The sequence below is a fragment of the Larus michahellis genome, chromosome 1, assembly GCF_964199755.1.
Source record: "Larus michahellis chromosome 1, bLarMic1.1, whole genome shotgun sequence".
Classification (NCBI taxonomy): domain Eukaryota; kingdom Metazoa; phylum Chordata; class Aves; order Charadriiformes; family Laridae; genus Larus; species Larus michahellis.
In genome coordinates, this window is record NC_133896.1 from 64,953,831 (window position 1) to 64,981,694 (window position 27,864).

General features: G+C 38.8%; 1 protein-coding gene across 2 annotated transcripts; it reads left to right on the forward strand.

The window, feature by feature from the left end:
• The first annotated feature begins 876 nt into the window (after positions 1–876).
• Positions 877–27,501, forward strand: SLC13A4 (solute carrier family 13 member 4). 2 transcript variants are annotated; one of them, XM_074582864.1, is made up of 16 exons: positions 877–1,826; positions 7,869–7,997; positions 10,591–10,727; positions 11,268–11,449; positions 12,204–12,258; positions 13,918–13,957; positions 14,604–14,681; positions 16,168–16,358; positions 17,656–17,775; positions 20,177–20,278; positions 21,421–21,522; positions 22,578–22,675; positions 23,814–23,944; positions 24,767–24,928; positions 26,456–26,593; positions 27,226–27,501. In XM_074582864.1, exons 1-16 carry the CDS (start codon positions 1,728–1,730, stop codon positions 27,361–27,363), a joined length of 1,902 nt encoding a protein of 633 aa, XP_074438965.1. In that variant the 5' UTR covers positions 877–1,727; the 3' UTR covers positions 27,364–27,501. The 2 variants fall into 2 exon arrangements, with proteins under 2 accessions (XP_074438965.1, XP_074438974.1); XM_074582873.1 differs by lacking the exon at positions 20,177–20,278 and having other exon boundaries at positions 1,587–1,826.
• The last annotated feature ends 363 nt before the right edge of the window (positions 27,502–27,864 follow it).

Sequence of the window (27,864 nt, forward strand, 5' to 3'; positions counted from 1 at the left end):
AAATAAAACGTAGATTTTTTTTCATTTAGAAGAAAATATATTTTAATTTTGTTAGGTTTAGTTTCTTTGACATACTTTTAGTTTCTCTGAAACAACTGACAAAACAGATATGAATTGGGATTGTACTGGCCAACATAAAATCTTCACATTAGCTATATTTTTGCTTCCAGAACTAATTGCTAAAGAAGATGCTGTTGTTTGATGGAAATTTCAAGGTATAGAAATGTTACACAGTCTTAGATACAATTACTAATTTCAGGAAGAATTCATGCTGTACATCAGCTTCCTCTGCACATCTGCCTTTGCCAGTTCTTCAGGACTCAGTGTCCCGGAGGCATCCCAGTTCAGTCTGGGAAGCTCAGTTTGTGTCTGACCAGCAGAGTGTGGGTAGATGATAGACAAGCAAGGTTTGGGAGCATGGAGAACCCTAGGTGTGTATCTTCCTACGAGATACAGGGCAAATGGATGTCTATCTACAGGTCGTGCATGCAAGCAACCAATAGATTCAGTCCTAAATCTCCAGAAGTTTCTGCCCTACAAAGAGCATTAATAATGGCAGAGTTGTAGAAATGTTTCTCCCCTAGAAGACTAGAGTGAAAGCCTAAAAATTCTCAATTTCAGTCTGAATCCTACTGTTACTGAAGGCACATGAATCAGCACAGAGATCAGCCCATGCCTTATGAATAAGTGATGTTCATGGATCAGGATGGAAGAAACATGAAAGACAAAAGACACTGTTTAGAAAACAATGATTATTTGTTTACCATCAGTACTGGGACCCTGAAACAACTACACTGTTCAGCAACTAAAAAAGATCTTTTTGTCTGTTTGTGTGTGTGTCAGAAAGAGGAGGCTGCTGATTTTCTCAAATGTTCTGACTGGGTTTTGGATAATGGGTGGAGCAACTACTACCTTCCACAGTCCTCATTGGTGAATTAGAGTTGCATGGAGCTTTTTAACAAGTTTTTATCTTGAGACCAAGTATAATCTGTGTTGGAATTGCTGCCTTGTGAATTCCAAGCTCAGGGCAAAAGTAGGGTAAAGGTAGATACAAAGTAGAAGCTGAAACTATAGCAAAGAGACAATATCTGGAGAAGCTGTAGATGGTTTAATTTTTTTTTTTTTTTAAAGAAGGAATACCTGCAAGTTTGTTTCTGTGCACTGAACAAGAGATTTTTGGTTTTAATAATTTTCCATCAGAAAAGTAACTTGTATTTGAGACATTCAGACCATCAAACAGGAGGAAAAGAAGCAGCCTGAAACATATCTCACCCAGTTAACAAAAACAGGAATTACATTGCTGGATGATGGAAGAAAAAAACCCTTCTAAAACATGGGGATAAGAATGCAACACATCTATACCTGTGATTCTGAATTAAAAAGAAAAATTGTCAAAAGATCACTATGCTCCAACTTGCAAACCTCTGTGTGTTATGGTGTGATAATAACTTGGATGTGCTGGTGAGCCCTACTTAAACTGAGAGTCTTTTTAATTGAAAAATCATTAAGGTTTCTTTTCAAAACAACAGATTGAAGAATAAACAAATTAAGAAAGCTATTTCAGGTGACTTGGGTTGGGGGTGGGGGGAGGATAGGAAATGAGGCAGTGAGACACCTTTCAGGGAAATCTGAGTACAGGTGAAGGAAAACGTGGAGTGGAAGTCGGAGTATCTGAGGAACTGGAGAAGCAACCCAAGGAGAAGAAAGCCACCAGAAAATAAAGGAGTATGGCAGTGATGAAGGAAATTCTCAGATCCAGAAACCTCTTGCTCGTTGTTCTCATTCCGCTTCTGCTGCTTCCTCTACCACTTTTATATCCCAGCAGCGTAAGTACATTTTTATTTTCTATTTAACAAAGCCTCTGTGTGCAATAGGTAGTCATGCTGGATAAGTATGCAAAAAGAAGTGCTAAGACCTAAATATGCATTGGTCTTAGAAAAATCAAGGACTCGAATTTGAAGGACTGGGAAGGTCACTGAGAAGTCGTCACAGTAAGAACCAGAGATACCTTGAGTCTTGTCACAAGCAGAGCTGAACTACCAGGCAAAGCTAGTAAAGCACTACTTTAAAGCAGAAATACTGTACCTCTTCTTTTTCTATAATAATGTGTGTGTGTAAGGGGGAACAGAACAAACATATCCAACAAAATTTTCTTTAAAGATAAGCCTTTAAAAGGAATACTTGTAGTATCTTTAGGTTTTAATAATAAGTATGCATGGAGGAACTTTCAGTTTAGTCTGGGTTTATAGGATAGCAATTCAAGTGAGGCAGGAGCTAAGACTCAGTGACAGACGTGTAGGACCCCATATGGCATCCACTATTCTAAAGCAGGTGTAGGCATCTCTACTGAAACATTGCAGCTCTGGCAGTGGCTAATAAATGATGGCTCAGAGACATACACAACAATACAAAGGAGGGAATAGTCGGTGCTTTAACAGGAAGACCAAGGAATGGGAGTGAATGCAGCTGATTCCTGACGCTGTTTTGGAGCTACTGAGTACCCTTGGCCATGTGATTATCTCTTCTCTATGCATGCCTCTGCAGTTTTAAACCATAAAATAACGTTTTCCTAACTTACAGAGATGGTGATGTTTACCTTATCAAAATTTGCAATGTATCAAAAATTCTGCAGCTGGTGCTTCCATAGCACCAGACATAAATCTGGCCAAATGGTGCAGCAATTTCCATTTCTTCCTCTACCCTGCTAAGATTAATTCTTCCTTCTAGTACGAGAGGATTTATGAATACTACTACTTTATCAAATAGAAATCCAAAGGATTAGAAACTGTGTAGCAGTTTTCAAAAATAAAACTCCAGTTTTTTGTTTGGAAAGAAAAACAGGTTCATAGAAAGGAAATGTTGCTACACCACTGAACTGTATGTTGCACTTTGAATGAGTTTTCCTTCTCTGAACTTCAATGTATATCTTGACTGTCCTCTTATAGTAGTTTTCCGTCTCTCTCAGGAGGGAATGAATGACAGACAACTATGCTCTTCTTCAGAGAACAGCAAGGCTCACCATTTCACAGAGGCTTGTTTTAAAAAAGGGTTTAATCTCCCCCAATGTCACTGGAAGGGCAACATAAGAACAGATACTCCCTGACATTCCCCTGTGGCACTGTAACTGCAGCATGCTCTATGTCCCTTGAGAAACTCTCCTAGGAAACATGAGATTCACTGCACTAAAATTTGTTACTCATGTTTGCTCCCTACCGGATTCAGAGGCACAGAATGCAATAAGGAAACTCTAATAACCAAGGGAATTGTAATAGCATCGTATGGGTGCTAAAACAGATGTTCACTGTCAGTATAGCTGCAAGAATTGCTATTATACAGTACAAGCTCCTCTGCGCTATTACTCTGCACCTCATGGTGTGGCTTTACTGCAAAGTGATATGAAAAGCCATCAGATGATGTTTTACATCCACTTTATATATACATGAATGACCACAGATGGCAAAGTATAGCCGTGATTCTGTCTGAGTTGGACTAATGTTTATAATGCTATTAAGAAAACATCTATACCAAATAAACTCAGTTGACAGTACACTATTCAATTGGTTTAGTGTAGTATTTACTTTGTTACAACCCATTGACTATGATTACTTCTTAAACCTGAAGATTAAATTTTTCACCTGCTGATTTACTTATATTTTCATTTATCAGACAATTATATTAGTTTTCTGTCTGTCTTATAAAGCTCAGAATTACCAGGTGGTTTACTTTTGCATTTCTGCAGAACATCAGCTTGCAGCTTCTTTGATGATATTGGCACAACTCTGGAAATGTCAAAGGAGCATTACATGTGTAGTGGCAAGAGTGATGAAAGGGAGCACAAGGACTCAGAATTTTTTTGTAGATAGAGCTTATGGGAATAATGTCCATGTCTTCTTTTCTATTATTTTATGACAAGAAAAGTTTGGGTAAAAAATAAACCTGAGAAAATATGCTTGAATTCTTCTTCCCTTTCTGGAGTTTATATCTGAACTATGATTTGTACAGCAAGTTTGGGACACACATATGTGCCTTTCAGGTCATGACATGTACAGAAAAAACCATTGTGTTCTTTACAAAGTGTGGATCTTTTTCTTCCTTTCCTTATTTCCCTCATAGTTAACAGTGATATGGGAGCAGTTTGCCTCTTTTTTTTTTTCCCCACCTTTTTCCATAAAGCCACCAGTGACACCATAAAGCATCCACGTGAATCCAGTCAGTTGTGGCCAGGGTCTCCTTTGACTGCTGATCCTGTGGCCTCACTGAACCCAATGAAGGACACAGGGATGACTCCTCAAAAGTCAGTCAGGGTTGCTGTAAACTGTGAGACCTGCAGCGCCAGGTGATGTTGACACATTGACACGCCAAGTCAGCAGAATGGACCTTAAAGCACAGAACATGCCCTGAATAGCCACGGATGGCATACTTCCATTAACCTTTGGTTTTATTTACACAAGCTGAAGGGAGGGAATTATAGTGTGATCCCACCAGCTCAAAGATGATAGTCCAGAGGCCAGACTACCTCTTCCTTGCACAGCTTATCCACATGCTTGCAAAGCAAGGTATACAATGGACATCCATAAGTGGGAAAATCTCCAACACAGTTTATTCTTTTTAATCATTCTGAGATCCTCAGATGTTTTAGTTACAAAAGTTTTATGCATGACCCTTACTGTGGAATTTTTGAGCCACAGCTTCCTTTTAGCTCCTTTTTTCTTTTCCCCAAGGGAATGACTGAAGGTAGGTGTCAGTCCCTCCAACCTTCACATGTTTTCCTGTTCCTGCTTCAAGCCCCGAGGTGGGCTTAACAGTAATGTTCAGCTGTACAACATGAAGTGAGAAGGGTGAAACAGTTAAAATAGTACAGCTGCTACTTCAGTACAGTACTTAGTAGCTCTGGTAACCATTAATTAAATATATAAATTCAGTTCAATTAAATAGAAGAGATTAATATGGTTTGTCTCGGAAACAAGCTTGTTTAAAGCACTGAGAAAATGAAGAGAGTTGCTAGACAAGCTGATTAAGTTTTTAGTAGAGATTATCAAACTTGGCTTTCCTAGTACTTGTGACCCAGTTTTATACGATTTAAAAGTGTACTTTATTTGAGTTTTGTTTGTAAACTGATTACAGCCTAGAGTATAGGAAACACAAAGGCTCAGTGCCCATCCCAGCTAGGTTTTGATAGAGATGCAACTTGCCTTTGCCCTATTCCATTTCTACTATCAGTCTACTTTATCGCTACACACAGAGGAGCAATAGAAAATAACGATCGATGCTCAAAGAAATTACAGAGAAGTATGTTTTTGGAGTGAGAAAGTGGTTTGGAATCAGGTTCAGATGAAATTAATTTTATGAATTTTGGCAAAATATATGTCTTGGATCTTACATATGCACTGCTTTAAAATAAAAATCAATGCTTTTTCATTAAAAGGCATTTTTATTTTTCTCCTCAGACAACTGCTGGATATCATAGAGATCCCATGCAAACTAGTAGTTTGTTAAAAGAAATTAATAAGTTAAAAAAAAAATAAATGTCTCAAATAGTCGCTAGGTCACAAAAATGATCGTATGCCCTGCTCTCTGTGTAATATTAACCATGAAGTATAATGTAGTTAAAGATGACTGAGCAGCAAGTTGGCTAATGTTTATGAGCCAATCCATCAGCAATGTGACTCTCATCTAAAATAGTTTTGTCTTCCTAGTACAGATTACTAAAAATCCCTAATGTCTGTCATCTCAGTTTTTAAATTATTTCCATCTTTAAGTCAAAATTATTTGTTTCATTTTTTTACTGAGTGATCACTTGAAGTTGTTTCAAACTGAACACCAGTCTTTGGAGTTACAAACAGCATAGCAATTCCATTATGTACAATGCCTGCATCATAATCCATGAATATTAAAACTCCACCTCTGATCTCATCCATTCTAAGCCTACCTTCTATAGCCTCTCTTATAATTTTTTTTCTTGGCAGCAATGAAGCTACAACTGCAATACAACCTTCTATTGTAATATTTTGCTGAAGGACCTGATCACAGAGCACAGTGAAACCTGTACTGGAGAGCTAAAAACCTAAACCACTCTTCTATAATGGTTAAGCAAGAGAAACAAATACGCACATTTCTGTGTGGTTCAGAGTACTTGTCCATCCATAAAGGATGCTAAATTTCTCTGAAAGCACTTCAGATACTCTTTATCATCTCTAAAATAATTGGAGTTTATCTGATTCAAGAAAATTATTTTTCCTGGTAACCTTATTTCGGGTATTTTGGTGGCCCTGCTTACTTGAATCAAAACTGTTTAATGTTATGCTTTTCTGAAATAGGAGTCAGAGCAAGGTCTGGCAGTTAATTTAAACCCAAGCTTGGCTGCAATTTTTAAGCAAGCAATGGAAATGGCACATAGCGATCTATCTTAACTTCTTCTCTGGGCTGTGTTCTGCCTGTTATTACTATAAGCTGTACTAAAAAAGAGGAACAGCTGATTGTGGCTCTTTGTTAGGGTAATGTAAAAAGGACACGTATGAATATGAATTTAAATAGAAGCTATTGACTCATTCCATTGAACCCACATTCCCATATAGTCTTACATTACACTTTACCACCTTGTTCACAAAACTGAAGTGTAATACACGCTCGTTGATTTGCCCAAGGATCTGTGGGAATTCCTTGTGTGACTTCTTGAAAGCTGCTTAATCTGTGAGTCATCCAATGAGGAAACAAAAACAATGAAATTATATTTTAACACAGTCAAATAGCATTTGTGAACCGTGAATTTTCTAAACAATAGCCATTGTGACCTGTGAATCCATATGGCTCAATAAATTCATACAGAACATCCAGTGAATAATGAAGAACAGGTAGATTTATAGCTGGTGTAAATCATATTTTCTATATAACTGCCAGTTAGACCCAGAACAGGAGCTGGTTTCAAATTTGAGAGAAGGAAAGGAAAAACCTTTTCCTGAAGATAATTTCTGCAATTATTTGCAGGAAATATCCCCATGTTTCTAAGCATAACAAACTAAACCTAAGGAGAACTCCACTGAATGCCACAAATAAAGACATACCTACCTAAAAAAAATGAACCAGAAGACTTCTGTGGACTCGCTGGGTTTTCCTGTAAAAATATTTGGCAAATAGCACCTTTCTCCATCATATACCAGCTCTCCATGAATGCTGAGCATGGGGTTGACATGGCTTTCTCTACCAGAACCTTGGACACCAGCAAATGTGTTTGATTATCTCTGTTAATCGATTGCCTCTAAGCCCTTCGGGTCTGTGGCCTTCTCCCAAGGGTCTGTAGAAATCACCTGAGAAAATAAAATCAGCTGACAAAAAATGTAGGTTTGCATGCTGTTTAAAAAAACGGATCTTTCAGAAAATCTCCCAAAAGAGCCACAATGTGGCTTTGTCCATGCTACGGCAAAAGTGAACATTCTCATCTGATCCTGAAAATTATGAGCTCCTGTTCTTGTCCAATACTGTAGAGATAGCTGTGTAGAAATATCAGCTCCACAGGCCCAATCTGAGGAGTCATAGTTGAATGTTTGGTAAATAGTGGATTATGAAATTCTAGCAAAACTGTAAATGCACTTGGAACCATTATTTTGGTGATAAATACATTTATGCCATTGTTTTGCCCTAGCTAAATGTGCAAAAGTTTTCATTAGCATCATCTTCTGGAACTGGCCTTTTTGATCGTAGCCTAGATTCAGATCCAAACAGCTGTGCCTTAGGAGGTCCTCATGCAGTCCTTGTTGAGTTTTTCAAGTCCAGGCACCCACAGTCTGATGAGTCCTATGAACGTGTTCACAAAGAGTTCCACAGCAGATGGTGTGACCGTAACGTGTAACCTCCATGCTTTCTGCCTACAGGAAGCCTCATGTGCCTACGTGCTGATCGTGACGGCTGTATACTGGGTCTCTGAAGCGGTACCTCTTGGTGCAGCAGCCTTAGTTCCTGCTTTCCTATACCCGCTATTTGGAGTCATGAAGTCCAGTGAGGTCAGTATGCACTTTTTTGTCATTTAATCTTCTCAGCCTCAGTTAATTATTTGAATAAAACTAAACTTAGTGGAACAGAAAGACTAAGAAGTGTGTGAGGAAGAAGTGTACACCTTGTAATGTGTAACTTGGGCCGACCAGCTCTTTCTTTTACTGAAGACACATATAGAAATGGCTATATTAGTCAAGAAGGGTGTCCATCCTGTCAGCTATGACATCACCAACAATTTCCAAAACCTATTGGGTTAAAGGATCCCACCTTTCCCCTCCTCCAAAAGCATGTAAACAGCAGTTATAGGATAAACTGCGAAGTTTCCTTCCAATTATATTTATTATAGATGAGGTATAAGGCATGAGGCAAGACATTCTAAAAAGAATTACCATATACTGTATAAGGCTGGGTAATTTTGTTATCCATGTGAATGTCTAGACCTTTTTCCAAGCTGTAACCTTAGTGCTGCCTTGTAGCCATGAGTTCTAAGGCAAAGCAGTAGCTGTAGAAAAAAGTCTCTTTGGTCAGTTCTGAATTTGCTTACTTGAGGTTTTGGTGAATGTTACTTTCTTTCATGATATGCCAAGAATTTATTTTATTTCACCAACAGCTTCTTTTTTTCTTGATTTTTTTCTATTTTTTTGGAGGGAGGCGGGGGGTGGGAGGGCATCACACTTGATTTATAAGGGCCAGAAATTCATACGGAAACACAGAAGAATATATCACAACCATAAAATTGTTGAATTTCTGACACAATCTGGCACTGGTCATGCCCATAAATGGATGGAGTGAAGCACGAACCAAGAGTTTTATGACCTGCCTTATTTCTCCCAATGGTGTAACAACTGTGGAATATAATCAGGTCCATTTCCATACCAATACATTTAAATATTTTCAGGATTTTTTTTTTTCCTAAAATAAAGGTAAAGTAGTTACTCATTTTCGTTACAAAATTCTGCAGCATATTGAAGAAGGAAAATTTAAGGGTAGGCTGACAGAAATTCAATACAATATCAAATGAAATGGCAGTGGGACTATTGCAGAGAATTTATTATTTGCTTTAGGAACAGAAAGAAACCCCTGCATTTTAAAATAAACAACTCTGATACTGCTGCAGTATTTCCAGTCTGCTGTTCTGGAGCACCATAGAAACCCAGGGCTCTTGCCTAGCAGTTTAAGCTACAAATAACTCACAGGGGCTTAAGAACATGAGCCAGCGTGTGGTATATGTGTACGTGCGTATTAATAAGAATATTAGTATTCACTTGTTTCTCCAAAATGACTGTGAAAGGAATAAAGGAAAAAAACAGATTATTTGTGCTCCTAGCTTGATGGATTTCTTTCATTCAGTTCAAGATCTTTTTTTAACAAGGTAGCAGGAAAATAAAGAAAGTTAATGAGAAAGAAGGCAGTGGAAGAAAGCCAAAAAAAGTGATATTTAAAAGTTCTGGCACACAACTATGATGTCCAAGTCTATTTAGGTCACCACGGGGATTTGTTAAATAAATATAATTAAATACTTGCTGCAGTTTTCACAAAATAACATTAGGGTCATTCTTGCACTTTTATGGAGGAGCGTTAGCATAACTAAAGACAATGGAAAAAGTACTGGTTGTACTGATTTTAATTGTTTTAAAATGCTGACGCCTACATTTGGTTAGAAGAATAGCTTTAAACTGAAGAAACTATGGTTTTGGAAAAATATTCCAGCAATGGCTTGGGAAGGATTGCATCAGACTGAAATGAAAAATTTAGTTAGACTTCAAGCATTTGTTTATAACTTCTCTTTTCTCCCATTTTGTATGCTTTCACATGAGAGAGAGAATGTTTTGGTTTGCTTCATTCGTTATTTTTGCAGTCACTTCACAGAACTTCTTCTCATATCTTAGCAAGCCACACATTCAAGAATGCCATTTTGGAGGACCATGCATGGCCTCTGAATTTTTTCCTGAGCCAGCTGATGATTTTTGCTCATCCCCTTAAATTAAAGTTCACTTTTCTGAAACTTTGCCCTATTTTCATGGTACAATGGAGATGGATTTCCATTGTGAAAAGTTCTGGCACAGGGTTTGTGGATCATCACAGCTATACCCCAACCTTTCTTTATTGCATGCAGACAGCACATCCCAAAGGACTTTTCCTGTAGGTTCTAGGGATGCCACATTTTGCCCAACAGTTGAGCAAGACATAAGAAAAACAAACAAGACAGACAATAACGTTTCCAGAAAGCAGATGAAGCACATATATTAGCTACCTTCAGTGCAGAGGTTTGTCTGCGGCAGTTTCAGTCTGGGTTTAGCTGAGCATCATCAACTGCAGGCAGTGAAAATCCTTCTCGAAGTAAAATTTCTCTTGATCTCTTCAAAGCTGAGGAAACTTACAAACAAGTGCATATAGAGATTTGTTATTTGTAAATACAACATGAAAGAGATTAAAGAGAACATTTTGACTTATGAATTCTTCATGTTCTCCAGCTCCCTGTCATTCTTTCTCTAGGGGGAAAAAGTCCACAGTACCATATGTCTTCTCAGTCAGCATGCTCTCTGTTTAGGGTAGTTACTGCTTTTTTAACTGACTGTTTCCCCGTTGCCCTTGATGCAGGTGGCTGCTGAGTATTTCAAGAACACAACTTTGCTCCTCATGGGTGTGATCTGTGTGGCAGCTTCTGTAGAAAAGTGGAATCTCCACAAGCGAATCGCCCTGCGTATGGTCATGATGGCTGGAGCAAAGCCAGGCATGTGAGTGAACCTTTGACTTCAGGGCAGTCTGAGGCTGATAGCAGCATCTTGAAAGAGCAAATAACAACTCCAACTTTCCCATCCAGGGACAAAAGCTAGCTTGGTTTGGGTCTCTTTTCCTACCCACCTTTCATTTCAGAGTTTGAAAGCTTACAAATTTTCCCATCCTCTTTTTGCCACCTCCTACTCCTTGGCTTGTTGTCCCTTTGCTTTCTCTTTTTTAGTGATACTGATTTTCATCTCTCTGTTCCTTCTTTGCCTGTTGCTTAGCAAACACAAAAGGATGTTTAAATCCTGGATATGCTCTTATGTCACATGCTGATCTCTAGGTGGGGCAGCAAATAACTTCCAATTATACATTGTCTTATGACAGTTCTCAGCACAAGGCAGCATTTTATCTGTGCACAGCATGGTATTTTGGCACCCACAGAAAGGAAAAGCCCCCATGTAGTTATCAGTTGACTAATGAAAACATCAGGCAAGGAGGCCTTGAATATTTCTGAAAGTGCCTCAAGAAGGTTTCCCTGTGTTGTACTCCAGGTTGCTTCTCTGCTTTATGTGTTGCACCACGGTGCTCTCCATGTGGCTTTCCAACACATCCACCACAGCCATGGTGATGCCAATCGTGGAGGCAGTGCTCCAGGAGCTAGTGAATGCTGAGGAGGAGCACGAGGTCATCAGTACTGCAGGCAGCACAATTGTTGAAGAAAACGAGCCAATAGGTATTTGTCAATATTGGCCATTCTTTCCTCATTTGTTTATCAGTGATAAGACTTGTTGATACACATGGTTCTAATTCTATCGAGGTCAGAACCATCTGACTTGAACTGCCAAAGATGCTGATTTGTAGTCTTTCTTTGTGTATTCTGATATTTCTTTTGAAAAATGAAAGTTACAAGGTGTGATGGGAGAGCTGGAGTTGGGAAACTATTTATGTTGAATTAGGGCATGTACTGGAGTTTGTGTGTGATGAGCTCTTAGATCATAGGACTTTACAGGGTTGTAAGGAAACATCTGAGAAGAAAGTCAAAGAAATATAGAAGAGGCCCAAAAGTGTGCTCTTTGACAATCCTACGTTTGCTCATTCTACCCCTGCCCTTCGAGGCTGTCCAGGTCAGAGCAGGTGCCACAAAAAAAATAATTATAAGACCTCTAAGGTTTGTTTTGTTCATTCCTTCCCAGAAAGAAAGGATTTGGGAAGAAAAGAATCTCTCTTTTGTTTCCATTTACAGTTCCCAGGCTGAAAATGATGTCATCTAACCTTTCCTATTATACTTAGTTATGATAGTCTTCTAATTGCCAGAGGCACGTGATCAGGACAATATGACACAATAAAACGCTTCATAAGGGCCACAGGGTACTTGAGGCGGTTGGGACAAGCTTTTGTTTGCAATAGCTCCTCCACATTCAGTGGTGTGGCCCAGGGGCTCAGGTCAGTTCTTACCCCAAGGTCTGCTTTCTCTTCCTTTGTCGCAGGTCTCAGCGAAAAACATGGCCAGCCTTCACTGGAGCTTATCTTCATCAATGAGGAGTAAGAATGAACCCTGTACATCACGACTGGAGATTTGAACCCTACACAGGTTGCAATGAAATGAACCTAGGAGTAGAGACAGGAAGGGCAAGCAGAAGCTTACAAGTTAATGTTTTAGACATGACTGACAAGGAAGGCTTATGAGAAATGGGGTTAATGTAATGGACTGGATCTCATTAAAGCTTCTCAGGATTCATGTATTTTTTAACACTATAGCCATTTTAGAGAGAAGGAAAATGTTTCTCAGGGTTTGAAAGATCTTCTTTTGAAGTCTGTGTTTGTGCTGTATAAAAGAGTGCTGTCCACAGATTTTTATTTCTGTTCTCTGAAAGAACAGTAATAGAGAGGATCCAAGCACAGTATGGAGTGCCCACAGGAGATATCCAGAGGGAAAAAAATTACAGAGGATTCCTAAGGAAAGCCTGAACTGTCAAGACCATTCAAGAGAGAGAGGAGAGAGGGGCGGGGGGGAGGGAGGGAGACCAATAAAACACACCCCTCCCCCCCAAAAAAATGTACAGTATTTCCTTTAATATAGACAAAGTTCTTCAGAAGTCTGAAACATTAAGAGTTTAAACCAGGTTTCTATTTGGGGTAAAATCTAGTAAACTGAAAAGGGAAAATCAAGGAAAGGATTGATTTCTTTGTCAAATTATCTAATTAACCATCATTTCAAGACACTCAGGAGAATACGCAAAGTCATTGTCCTAAAACTATGTTATAGGCTAAATACTGAGGAGCGTCTTTTCACAAGGTGTGAGAATAAATTGCATAATCCCTTCTTGAACTCCTATTTTGTTCACAATTATTCAAAATAAAAGAGAAACAAGTTCTTGTTACACCTTTAAAAATTTACTTTACAACAAACATTATCATTCAAACAGCACATGTTGATGACTTTAAGTTAACTTGCAAGATCAAAATAGCTTTCTCATTAGTTGGGAGACTAATGGGTTCTCCAATATTCCCTCTGCTCTATCTCTTTTTATCCCTGCCATATTTTCTGTGCAGTATAGAATCAAATTTTCAGTCTGGCATTGTGCCATTAATCCCTTTAAGCCTTATTGAAGAGTATGTGTGGGATATTTCATAACAGAACAATTATTAAAATAGCATTACTTGAAAAAGAGCTTGAAATTTGATGGGAAAAATAGCACATCTGGCATTAAATATATTTTCAATGTCAAAGCAAAATTTCAGTGGATTGTTTGCATGGTCCATGTACCACAGAGGACAGATTTTGGTGAAGGCTTTAATGTGGTACAGGTAGGTGCTCAGAAACAGCATTGGAGAGGCTGGTGGAGGAAGAACTTGTGTAGAACAAGATAGCAGTAACACTGTATTGCCCGATGATTCACTCCACTGTGAATTGAGTCCATTCCTAGAATGGGGTATATACTACCTAGAATACATATTTTTTCTTTCATGGAGGTGGAACCTCATTGCTATACAGCTAGAGACAGAGCTGTGAAACATAATGAAGACTTATATATCTGGTCAAGACACCACATAGTAGGTACAAATAAACGGTATTCTTCACCATTTCAGTAGGCACTAGTTCTCCTGCAGATGTTGCCCCTCCTACCCATGATGTGTGCCTTTTGAGGGAGCTGGGTAAAAAGGCATTTTTAAAGTATATTTTCCTTTCTTTGTTTTTAGTGCTACTACTACTGACTTCAGCTCCTTGATGCACTCGAAGGTATTGTCATAGGTAGTATCTTCTGAGCTACACTGTCTTCTAATGCAGGAACCATCAGAGCAGAGTCCACACAGCTCCGCAACAAACTGCTGTTTCCTTTATTTCAAACAAGTAGTGGTTGTTGGCAGACAATGTTGTATTGCCGAATGTCCTGCTTTGTATTTAACCTATTAGACCAAATCAAGTTGGGAAACACTAACTCTGTAGTGTTTGTTGTACTTATTACTGGAGATCCTGAGATGAAGTCAGCAAACTAACAATTCCATATGGTTTCTAGCAAGTTCAGATATGATCTTTTATTTGCAGTTTTTATTGCAGGTGAGACACCTCAGTTACTAGAACAACCTACACATATCACAAAGTCATAGCCTCTAGCAAAGGATCTGTTAGATTCTCCTACATGGCAGAAGGAGAATACCTAAATTTATTATAATCTGACCTTTAAGATCACTTTGAATCAGGTTGTTGGGTTTTTTCAATTTTTTTTTTCCAGTGTAAAGTTTACAGCTGAAATTTTAGTCGGTTGTTTTGGTGTTTTTTTTCAAAAGTCCACTTCCCATGATTTTTACAAAGTATCATTAATTGTAATCTAAGTCCCCCAAGGAACAGAAGAAAGGCTAATCCAAAGGCATTTGCTTCCCCACAGAGTATGAATGGTGTGCACATGATAGCCAACCCTATTGGAACGATGAATCCTAAGAGCAATGGGCAGCACCTACCTCAGGTAAGCAGATTGTTAGATCCAGGGGATGAATGAAAAGGGAGACGTGAACATCACCCGCTTCCCACTGTCTAGTACTTGTTCCTTGTGAGCTGCGTTACATGGAATCATTCTCCATCATCTTACAGCAGTCATTGCCCTTTGCTAGTTCTTACTCACATTTAGATGCCCCCAGCACAGGCATTTTCAGAAGACCCTCTCCCAATGGCTAGTACACTTAGCTTTACATTGTGATCACAAGTTTCCTTTCTTATTCAGCTGTCCTACCCACTTTATTTTTGCAAAGCCTCCTTGGAAAAGAGCCCAACTCAAAAATAACAATCCCTGACACACAATATCCTACTCAGAACTAAATCGGCAGTGGGCATGGACCCTTTAACTGTTCAGCCAGTTCATTAGGTAGTCTTAGTATCTACCTCCTTTTTGTCTTGCCAAATATCCACCTCAACAATCTCCATTACATCAGTCCATTGCAGTATTTCTACTTCTCTTAAGTGGATCCAAGAAGTGATTGCTTTTTGGACTACAGTTATGTAGTATCTTAATGGCATAAATTGATGTCCAGGAAAGATTAGGCTAAAATCAACACAAATTCACATTCACAGGTCAAAAGAATCTGAGCGTATGTTTCCAAAAAAGGCTAATGCACTGCTCCTGATACTTAATTTCTTCTAATACCCATTTCCCATACACATTCCGTGGTTATTTTATAACAAATATACACACGTCACTTTTAAACTACAGAGATTTTAGCCAGGGTATCCTCATGATGATGATGAGCCTATAGCATAACTGATTTTACTACATAAACCCAAATCCAAATTCATGCATTTTGAAAATCTATCCGAACTGCTTTCCGCCTTTTTCCTGATCCTAAATTACAGCCTTGAGTTGCATGTGAAGTGCTTTGAAGTACTGTACCTCTTTTTTCCAGTACAAGAATTTGATTTACCAACATGGAGACTTTCCTGCTAAGAAAGTTTCTTTTGCAGCAATATTTTCCTGTAACTTTTTGTTCCGTATTCCTATTGCCCAGACTTTTTCATGTCATTTCTGAGACACCTAGGACTCAGCTCCTAATTAGAGGCCCTGAGCCAGTATAAGTGCAAAAAGTCCACTAAGCATTTGTCTGGTGTCTGCTCATAAGCCTCAAGTATTATGGGTTCCTACTGCTGCAGTGCTGGCATGCCACCCCTGCAGACCACAAAGGTTTTTGGTATCCCACTGAGATTCCAGCCAGAACTGGAGCTGGCCCAAACCATAGCCAGAATTCTGATTACTGTTTGTCCTACATTTCTGCCACAGACCAGGCAATTTCAGGCCACTGGACATGTTTCAAGTTTTGATCCCAGTTAATCCCTGTGAAAAAAACCTGCCCCTTCTTATGCAAACCTGTTGTTTCTCTGGGACCAGTATCACCATGGCATTAGAGCAAGCTGGGCTGCTGTTCTGATCACCTGCTTTCTTTGGTGAATGTATCCCCTCACAGGCTCAGATACTGGTCCTGCCTCCTAAGCCCTCAGAACTCGGCTTGAGCACTAAGTATCGGTATCAGACAAGACATGACCACATGGTCTGTAAATGCCTCTCACTGAGTATCTCCTACGCGGCAACCATTGGAGGACTGACAACCATCATAGGGACCTCCACTAGCCTCATATTCTTAGAGCACTTCAACAAGTAAGTGATATTGTGGTTGTGTGAAAGTGGTTGTTGGGTCACTATCATCTCTGTGGCTTTCCCCATTTTCCCCATGGGTTATTTACTACCTCAAGGACAGTACAAGGACTTACAAGTACCTTGTAAGACAGTCTCCCTGAAGGCAATTTTGTTTCGTCCTTGACTGTAATGTTATTACTAATGGTTAGTGCTTGAAAAGGGGAGCTTAAGTTAATACATATCCATGTCTTCCTCCCATGCAAAATAAAAATTCCTCAGCAACATTTAAGTTTCTTCAGAAACTTCTTTTGGCTTAACAAACTGATTATCATGAAGGCAGCAGACACCCTGGAAAAGTAAACATTAAAGCCATGAAGATATAGCAAAGAAGAGAAAAGAAATACTCACAAAAGAAGAAATGTCATAAAATCAGCTTCAAGTTGTTCTGTGGATTCTTAGAAAGTGAGTTTTTATGGTGAACCTAGAGGCATCACTAGTGGTACTTGGGCTGTTCAACACATAATGCAAAAATAAATAAATGTAGAAGTGTGGCCTTACACCTTTGCTTCAGAGAAGATGGGAAACAGCTCTCTGATCAGCTAAGAATTTCATTTATCATATATGCCTAGGGTTCTCAAAGACATGAATGTTACTGCTGTCAGAAGACTGGTGGTACTTTTCACACACAGATATGCGTCCAAGCTCAAACCTGATTCTGATCATCTGCTGCCATGGTATACTTCATTTCTCTCTCTGGAATGGTGGTAGCAAAGAAAACTAATTTCAGAAGCCATCCTTAACCCAAGGATTTGGATTTTACAGAATTTCCAAAGATCTTGCTGTTACAACAGTTCCATCAAATGCACATATCAGACACATTGTCAGACCCCAACAGACTATAGTCATTATTTGCGTTGTCCACAATAAGACATACAAAGATACTCCAGGTGAAATCATGCTTAAGTCTGCTGACACTAAAAAGAGTTTTAACAGAAAAACACAGGTAGGGCCAGAATTTCACTCCTGGTAACTCTACGGGTTTTTGAAGCTGGCTAGGCAATCCAGACCATCTGGTCTTAATGGTGTGAAGTGCTATATGTCTCATCTGGTGGTCAGGCGTGGTCAGTGATCGACATTCTTTGGCAATTCGTTTCACTATGCGCATGCGAAGCAGCTGTTGCAAATACATACTGATGTAATTTTTCTTTCATGCCATGACAAATACATATACACATATGTGTGTGTGCATCTATGCATATTGGAGGTGCCTGTCCTTTTACCATACTAACTTCCCTTGCATCCTTTCTTTCCTTTGCAGCCACTACCCAAATGCTGAAGTGGTGAATTTTGGAACCTGGTTTTTGTTCAGTTTCCCCATCTCCCTCATCATGTTGGTCCTGACTTGGTTCTGGATGCATTGGCTGTTCTTGGGTTGCAAGTGAGTGCAGGTTTTTCAAGGTGCATGGATTATGAAAGCAGGGCAACTGTGGCTCCTCTAGAACACGTCTCATAAAGGTGTTTCCAGTTGCAAATGACAAAAGCTAAGGCACAACTTCCTTCTTCTTGCCAGAACAATTACCAGAGGAAATCTTATTGCTTAGCTGTGCTGCATAGACAGCACTGTACAGTATCGCGGCTTGAGAGTGAAGTGCCTAGGTATTGCTGGTGGAAATCCTTATGGTGCATTCAACTGATTTTTGACTCTCACGACCATGAGGAGTGGTGTATCTAAAATCTTGTTAAAAGTCCTTTTGGAAAAGTACAGCTTAAAAGATGAATAGAAAAATAGCTGCAAGTGAACAAGTCACTTTTCAGATCTGCCCTCAGCTCAATGAGCTCAATGATGTAAGACCAGCTAAAATTAAAGGTAAACAGACTCCATATATATTTATTTTTAAAGTGGAAAGGACTCACAGCCTAAGAGATGAATACCTTTTGCTACCAGTAAGTCCCTTAGCCTCAAAATAAGAACAGGGCTCAGTCTCCTGTTCATTTGTATCACATATTCTCTTTGCAGAGGCATTCAGCAAAGTTAATGCAAATTGACTAAATGTGTGCACTTAGAGTGGATTAGTTAATCTGCATTAAATTGTGGTGCAGACACATTTACTCAGAATTAAAGTGGCTTTAATTTGATTTAGTTTACTCTTAAAAGTAAGATGAACTGACATCACTAATTTATTTTACCTAAGACAATGAATAAATGATAATGACTTCTGCTTGCTGTTGACCTTGACTAGATTTGAAGAGGTAATTTAGAGGTGAACAGCTCGGTGTCCTTCTCTCAGTCAGTCTCCTGATCCTTGTAGTTTCAAATTAAAAGGCTAACACAATTCCTTTTTTTCTTTTTAATCTTGAGAGGAAACAAGCCCCAACATGACCCTCAATTACCTTTTTTTTTTTTTTAAATAAAATATAATTCCACATTACATCCAAGACCTCATGCTGATTAATGTTGTTCTAAATAATACCAGAAACTGAAGCATTATGGACTTTTTGAGAAGTACTGGTTGATTCTGAGCCTCCTTAATCTCTGACTCCTATTCACTGCAGCTCATTAAAGAACATATTATGTTAGGAGCTTTGCTACAACACTCTGCCTTCGCATCTTCCTAAGCCTGGAAACACTTACAACATGTTGAAACAGCTGCCTCTGCATAAGTGTTTACCGAATTCGCATAACGTTCATGTTCTTTTCCTAGGAATCATAGTGTCGTCAATCTGGTTTTACTTGGCCCAGTTGGAATAACATGTCAGACTTGCTTTTTAGGCTCTTGACTAGGTCAAAGGGGAAGGATAACGGACCCACCAAACGATTTTTGCCAGCAAAGCACAGCTAAGGGTAAAACTCTTCCTATAGAACTGGCCATTATAAATCATACAGCTCTTCTCTTCCAGCAGCTGCATTACTGCTGGTGAATTTTACTGGAGTCTAACAGCAAGGATTGCAAGGAAATTTAAATACTTATAGGTGCAGGGCAGTGCTAAGTGTGCTAAAAACAAGTGTCACATAGATGCCCATTTACGAGTTAAATGAAAAGCCTGTTGAAGACTTCTTGTTTAAATATATTCAGTTATGAAATGGGCTTGTGCTTGTACATCCCTGGCAGAAGTACAGGCATTTTTCACCAGGACAAAACACTAGGATGATTGCTTTGGCCTCTGTGGCAGAGGCGATTTGGTGCTACACTGATCACGTCTGGTTTAGAAACAGCTACTATTAGTAGAAGCAGACCAGTCATGGAAGGTATTGGGATCCTCAGCACAGCTTTCCCCCTTTACTTACAGTGAATCCTGAATATTCAGGTCAAACCTGGGCTCAAAAGCCAGACTGGGCCCCATATGTGTTGGATACCCCTAATCTGACTGGAAAGCATACACTTCCCCCATTAAAAAACCCTATTGATAGCTGGCCTCTGTCACGGTCTTTCCATGTGATGATAGAAATTAGCCATAGTGGAAATGAAAGGATTGGAGGTTTCTGGCACCAGAAAAATCTGGCCGCCACCAGCTCTTTGAGGAAGCCTACACAAAGGGAGCCCAGCCACAGCTCGGGATGGCTCAGTGATACCAGTCAGTATTCGTCTGAGCACCCTGAGGACATTCCTACTATGTCTAGGATTGATTCTCAGAAGATCTGGAAATTAGACTATGCATAGATCACACGTAATAATTTCCCTTCCCACTGCCATGAAGCCTTGCCCCAGTCACATCTTCTCACAAGTCTCGGAGCCTTTGGCAACTCTTATTTTCAGTTTGCCTCATTGCTATTACTTTTTATTATTTATTTTTTTAATATTTGATACCCTTGTCTAATTTTACTGTGCTATCTACCTCAGTTTTAGAGAGACCTGTTCTGTGAGCAAGAAGAAGAAAACCAAACGGGAAGAAATGTCAGAGAGAAGAATTCAAGAAGAATATAAGAAACTGGGAAATGTTAGGTAAAATGGAGCTGCCTTCCTCAGGAATTTGCCTTTCTAGGCAGGACCATCCTCTCTTCTTGCCCTCCACGTTGCCTTTGGCTTATGAAGATTATGCTTAAACTGTCAAGCCTTTCTCTTCCTTCCCAGAATAGGAATAGAACTAAATGCAAAAATGAACTAAAATCAAAGATTTTGTTACAAGCATGCATTTATTTAGTCATTTATTTATTTCTAAAGAAAAGGGAAATAAAAGGAAGGGTTCAGGTTTATACCAGAGTCCAAACACCATCTGAGTCAAGGTTTGTCTCTGCCTTTGAACTAAATCATTAAACAACCCCCTTCCCAGTTCAGGCACGTACTTATTTTGGTGGATAGAGGTTCACTGTTAGCAACGGCTTTGCAGCAACCTCCCATATTGTGAGATGTCCACCCTCTCAGTTGCCCATAATCTTTATTTATGGTGGCAAGAAATCTCTCTTGAAAAGATTATTTTGCAAGATTTTTAATTTTCAAAAGGGATGATACCTCATAAAACCCATTCTTCCCAAGACATTTTTGTGCTGTTCAACTGAAATTTTGACAGACCAACTTGCTGTGATCAACTCTGAATCTAGACTGTTGTTCAGACTGTGTTTAAATATGAAACTATACTTAATTTAAATCTATCCTGAATTAAAATTCAGTATCCCCAAGTCACTTTTAATCTTATCTTTATTTCACGTGCTTAAAATATTTGTGCTAATCTACATTGCCATTTGCTCTTATGCTTTCTACACTTTTAAAACATGCAATAGAAAGTGTTTACAGTGGAATAGTGACATAAGCTCTACCTTGTTACCACACTTTTAATCAGATAATAATGCAAATACAAAACAAGCATTTATAAATATTTTCATTCAGGTCTTGCCCGTGAACGATTGAATTGCAAATACAGGCTGAGATTTTTAGCTTATTTTTTAGTAGGTTTAGATGGTTCTCAGCTGGGAGCCAAATGTAGAATTCTTTAGTTCAAACTAATCTTCTTTTCTAATTTGCATACGTTTTTTACCCTTTTTGTTGAAACCAGTTTCTACTTTCTTACTTCTTCTGGCATTTGCTCTCAGGTTTTCAGACCGATGTTGGATGGAATTCCTAGCTTTTTTGTTTGTTTTTATTTCTAGCTATCCTGAGATGGTGACTGGATTTTTCTTCGTTCTGATGACCTTGCTTTGGTTCACCCGTGAGCCTGGCTTTGTACCAGGATGGTCATCTTTTTTTGAGAAGTAAGTGAAATTCCCTAAACAACTGCACATGAATATGGCCTTGCATCCTCTGACTTTCTGCAATAATTTTTGGCCATAAAACATCATCATCTGCTTTTAACAAGGTGGTGAAAAATGAATTAGGATTTTTTGCTTTTAAAACTACATCTGTTCACAGGGTGGCAAATTGTATTCTTTCTCAGTAAGCAGAGTGAGTTAACTAGAGAAAGTAAAATAAACATTTCAAATGTAAAAAATAGGAGGGTCAGATTCTGAAATTAAAACATTTTAGTGCAGTCATAGAGAAGCTACCACTGGAACAGATGGCAACTACAATTCAAATTAAAACGTAAGGGTTATTTTCAATTTTATTTTGAAGATAAATTTTGTCAAGAAAATGATCATTTCAATTAAATACTACTCAGAATGGTGGCTGAAGCAAATAATTTTTCTTTTATTTTTAATAATTTTGAAACAAATTATATCAAAAGAAACTATAAACCACAACGTATATCAAAGAATAAGTGATTTAAACTTAAATTTTCTTGAAGTTTCTGCTGCATAAATTTTTTTTCAGCCTGATTTTGACAGAAAACCAATTTCTAATACTGGGATTTCCTGAGGATCTTGAATTCAGCGCTCCTCAAAATACTTTTTCAGTCTGAGTTTTAAACATTTTATTTAAGATCAATCTACAGTACATTTCTGAAGGATCACTTGGGTTTGACTTTCCCCAGAATGTGTTTACTGTTTCTCACTTCTGATAAACACACTGCTTTTCCGTACTTCTGAGTTAATAGATTTGTAAACCAAAAGGAATTTCTTTTTTTTCCACCGTATTGTTAAAAATTGCTGAGCAGTGATTGAGGTTGGCTATTGGAGTCAGTTTAATAAATGGGAAAAAAAATCAAATCTGTACCCTTGATATGCAGACATAATTTTCTAGTGGATTGTTAGTAAGGTTTCAGATGTGGAAATAGAACTTCACCTACAACAATGTGCCTGGAGCCATGCAGCTTCTTTGGAAATGTTTCTGTTTACGTGTTCTTGTAATAACTCCACTGTTCCTTTCCTAGGAAAGGTTACCGGACTGATGCCACTGTGTCTGTATTTCTTGGTTTTCTCCTTTTCCTCATTCCAGCAAAAAAGCCATGTTTTGGAAAAAGGGAAAAAGGTAAGGAGGATGTAGGAAGAAAGAGACCTGGCACATTTTCCAATGCTTTAATGATACTTTTCTGTTCTCTGTAAAACTTTCCCAAAAGAGATTTTCATTGTGGAAGGTCAGGGTTCAGTTTCTTCTCTGATACCAGTCATTTTTACACCAAACCCCTGGGATTTTGTTGCTTTAGTTCATATTGTCTCATCCAGCAGATTACAAACAGACCTTGTACCTGAGGCCACCATCTCTTCTGTGTTTACAGAGTTATCAAAATTTAGGACTGAGTTTTAGGAAAGGTTGGGATGAAGTTCCATATGGAGAACTATAATGCAGATGTTTGCAAAATCGGCTGAAGATAAGCTCTAGTAAATAACTTTGTCATCACTTATACAGCAGAAATCATTGATCAAGTAAACATGAAAGAGGTCAGTAAATGTCAGACAAAGTTCCAAGTTTGGGCAATGCTTCTCTCACAGTCTTCTTGATAATAATAATGATTGTTATTTCACATTCTGGTTTGGGTAGCACTCAGAGATATTGATTAGTTTGCTGTGATAGGCTTTCAGCAGTCACGTATGAAAACAGAGTCTGCATAGAATCTTATGTAGAGATTACAAAGGTACATAGATATGTTTCTTTTTCTTACTGACATATATGCAGCATTTAGGAAAAATAACACTCTCTAACTCCTACTTCAAGAAAATACTCAGACATCTAAAAAAATAATGTCCTAAGATAAAAACTAGGGACATAAATGCACTTTATGAAGCTTCATGGCCTACCAGAGAGAGAAAATGTCCTTCTTTGAGAAAATAATCACGTTGTAACTCCATCTTTCTAGTCTACAGATAATTTGCACACGTGTATACACAACAGAGTACAGTCCCTCAAAAAGCTACAGAATGAAACACAGGGGTTTATAACTATTCACATCAACAGAGCAGCCAAGGGGAAGTCAGGACATTTGGAATTAATATGCGGCATTTTCTGAGGCCAAGCTAACCAGAGAAATAGGTTCTTCACCTCTCTCACACATAGTTCTCAAGATAACTCCCATGGATATTATGTTATTCCTACGAGTGTGAAAAATGTGAAGATTTTTGCAAAAAGGCCAACGTAATAGTGGTCACACATTTGCTTTATTTTGATATAGGAGATGGTGAAAAGTCAGCAGACGTTAATGCATTGGATCCCATCATTACCTGGAAGGACTTCCAGAAGACCATGCCTTGGGAGATTGTAGTATTGGTTGGAGGAGGTTATGCCTTAGCAGCTGGATGCAAGGTACTGATTGAGATTTATCCTCCTTTCTAAAAAAAAATTATAAACCTGGACTTTTATCCCTCTGTATGCTCCCCACTTTGGATATACAATGTGGATACTTTCAAGTTTGTATATAAGCTAGTCCCTGCTCCCTGCACTCAATTGAGAGCTTTCTAGAGAATAAAAAGATGGTTAGGGCTCAAGTCAATTGTGTAAGCATCCGCCATTTCTGATGCTTTAGAATATCTAGATATTCCTTCAAGGCTGGCAGACACAACACAGGATCAGAGGAAAACCTCACACTTTCTCAACTAACAGTTAACCAGACAGAGGGGGAACTTCTCAGCTGCCACTGGATGCTCCTCTTTTGGCAACTGAGTCAAGCTCCTAGTGCTGACTAGACAAATCATACTCTAGGCTCTGCTGACTATATCTACACTCAGTATAATTCGTCAGTACACATCTAGGTCTCCTATAGACTCCTACGTGTAGAAGATTAAATTTGTGTATTTTAATCTCAGAATGAATTCTACCCAGACTGTGCAATCCTTCATCACCAATTTGCAATACTCTAGTTCACATGGTGAAGAAAGAGGGATCAGCCTTGGTGCGTTTTAAATGTTATTAACTGCCAAATGTATCTCTTTGTTACTATGGACAGCTATTAATTAGGCACTGCAGTGAAATCCAGTTTACTGAAGAAAAGGAAATGCAGAAAGCATTGACCTAAACTTTGTTTATTTGCTGGTGGGATTCTCTGACGCAAACTGCCTCAAAGAGAAGAATCTGCTTTACAAGCCTACTAAGCATTTAGTTATTCTTGTGCTTCTGTCCTTTCCCCAGACCTCTGGCCTCTCTACATGGATTGGACGCCAAATGCTCTCCCTGAGCAGCCTTCCCTACTGGGCTGTAACTCTGCTGGCCTGCATTTTGGTGTCCCTGGTAACAGAGTTTGTTAGTAATCCAGCAACCATAACCATCTTTCTGCCTATTTTATGCAGCATGGTGAGTAAAACCAATGACATTTTCAGTCCGTTGTTTCCTGACAGGCTCGTGGGAATGTTTCAGGATGTCAGGGTATTGGCACTCTGACTGCATGAAACCCAGCCTTGTTTCCCAAGCTACTGTCTGTAGCAGATCTGCAGTCTTGGATTCAGGAAAAACAACAAACTCAGGCAGCTAAAGTATATTTTAGCACCTCTCAGACAAAGTGAAAACATTGCTCCTGCACTGGAGGACTCACAGTCTAAGGACAAGAAAAGGTAACGATGCAATCAACAAGATAGGTGAGGTCCACATAAAGCTTGAGATACTCTTATCATTGTTATTTCACATGTGCTGTTCATTAGTTAGTAGTCACCTGCTCACTACTTGTAAAAAAAGACTGTAGCAGTTAATATTATATCAGATTTAAATGTGTTCAAGGGGGTCATTTGGTAAGCATACTATCATCCAGCATGGAAAGCAGAGATATTTGTAATGGGTAGAAAAAAATTAGGAGATTGGTGACAAAGGCAGAGAAAAGAGATACAAATTTCATTCTACATTGGAACAGCAGTTACAGAAAACTGTCTTATTTCTTTTCTTTTATGTAATGTGAAGCTTTTCTTACCAAGAATGCAAGTCATTAATCGAGTTTCCCTATTATATCAACTTTATGGGATTGTCCCAAAGTACATTTTGTGATGAGCTCTGAGGTAATATGAAGATATGGTCAGATGAGAATAAGTTAATTATGTTAGTATGGTTATGAGTTCAGATTTACCTCTGCTCCATGCAGAGAGGCTCTCCTAAAGAGAAATTTAGAGCAGTAATCCACTTTTAGTAGTCTGAACTGCCATCTTAAGGTAGTCTCTCTTTTTTGACTGTAAAAGTAACTTGTAGACACTTCTCTCTCCATAATGAAGTTAGTCTTGTAGCCTTTCCCTTTCCCTCTGACATAAAACTAGGCCATAGAGATGTAAATGAAAATGCAAAATTTCACCACCACTGAAGGCTGCAGTGGAAGAACAATTCTTTAGACCACTGTAAAGAATATTCCATCATCACTGTCTTCTCGCCATACGAGTTTGGACTATGAACAATTAGTTTTCTTAACCACTGTTCAGGAGGACTTTATTTAAGGCTCTCAGTAGCTTCAGCAACTGAAAGAAGTCAGTTCTTCGTGTCAACCTGTTGTGACTTCTATTGGATGAAGTCTGAAGTGGCAGTCAGTGTTAAGATCCAGAAGACACAACACAGAGTGATACAGAGAACAAGTGGGAGAAAGAGCAAAGGAGGCCTAATAGTAGCAATCTCCACCCTCCCTCAGTGTGAAATATCTCAAGAGAAATCCCTCAAGCATGACCAGCTCCAAATTATAGCACTACTCAAAAAAAAAAAAAACAACAAACAAAACACCAAAAACCAAAAAACACTTCCACAATTAAGTTTAGAAACCAAGGAGATTTCACATAAAGCAGACAGGGTCTTTTAATCCTAATTGTGAGCAGTGGCTTTTATTGGTTAAGTGAAACACCTCTCTCCTTCCAGTCAGAAACGCTGCTTATCAACCCTTTATACACCCTGATTCCTGTCACCATGTGTATCTCATTTGCGGTGATGCTACCAGTGGGTAATCCTCCGAATGCCATTGTCTTCAGCTATGGGCACTGCCAGATTAAAGATATGGTGAGTCTTGAGATCGGGTATATCCTCCCATGCTTCATGCAACTTCGACACCTTGTCCCCACATCCAGCAGCCAATAATAATAATGATGATGGTGGTGTAATATAAAGTCATATTGATCTGTACTGCTGTTAAGCAACCGAGCTGTCAGGTTAAGAACATCCACATATCTGCTGTAGGATACGCACATTTCTCATCTTTATTTTTTATGAATGCAATGGTCTAAAGAGGTATCAAAGAACAGGAGTATACAATCCTTTGCACTGACCTGTTAAGACAAGCCCAGGAGAGTATGAGAAATTAGATTTATCACGTAGCTCCCCACTAAGCCATGTAGTTATCACCCTGCTATGTGTGGTATAACACCCCAATCTGACTACATGATTGAGAAGTTCAAGTGATAAACTGAGCAGTTTTCCAATGAGCTGCATCACTCCTGAATACTCCTACAATGTATGCTCTAATAGATAACACTCATTGTGCTTTTTTTGGCTCTAGAAATCAGTATACATAATTTATCACTATATATGTCAGTATACATACATACATACACCCTACTGCCTTCTGTTTTCCATGTTAACTGTTTTTGATCAAATTGTCATGGATCATACCCTGATGCATTTTGCTTTTGTAGGTGAAAGCTGGCCTGGGCGTAAACCTGATTGGCCTGGCTGTTGTCATGGTGGCAATCAACACTTGGGGAATTAGACTTTTCCAGCTGAATACTTTTCCAGAATGGGCAGCAGTTGGCAACATCACTAGCCAAACATAATCTCTAATGAAAAAAAAAAAAGAAAAAAAAGAAAAAAAAAGAAAAAAGAAAAAAGTGCAAGACCAAAGCGAGTTGGGACAAAATATTAAACTTACATTGCACATATGAAAGAAAGGAGAAAACTTGTGTATACATAGAACCAGGATCCATAGCAAAACCATGAAGAAAATCCACAGGGAGGTCTTCCGTGTAAGCTCTTCAGTTGTGAAAATCAGCATGAGTTAAAAGGCGAGATTAGCTTTGCTCTATTGTTTCGTTTCCTGGGATATCATAACTCTGAAAAAAACCCTCTCCTCCAAATTCTCTGCCTATGGCTCTTTCATGCCCTAGAACAATTATGTAAGACTTGTAAAATAGGGGATATAGGACTCCAGTGACAGAAGACAAGTATACATACACCAGCATACTCCGTAGTAGGATATTCAGTCCTAGCATTGACTCCTAGAATGAATGAAGGGTGAGTCTAATTCCCAAACCCAGAGCTTTACAAGCCTACTACTT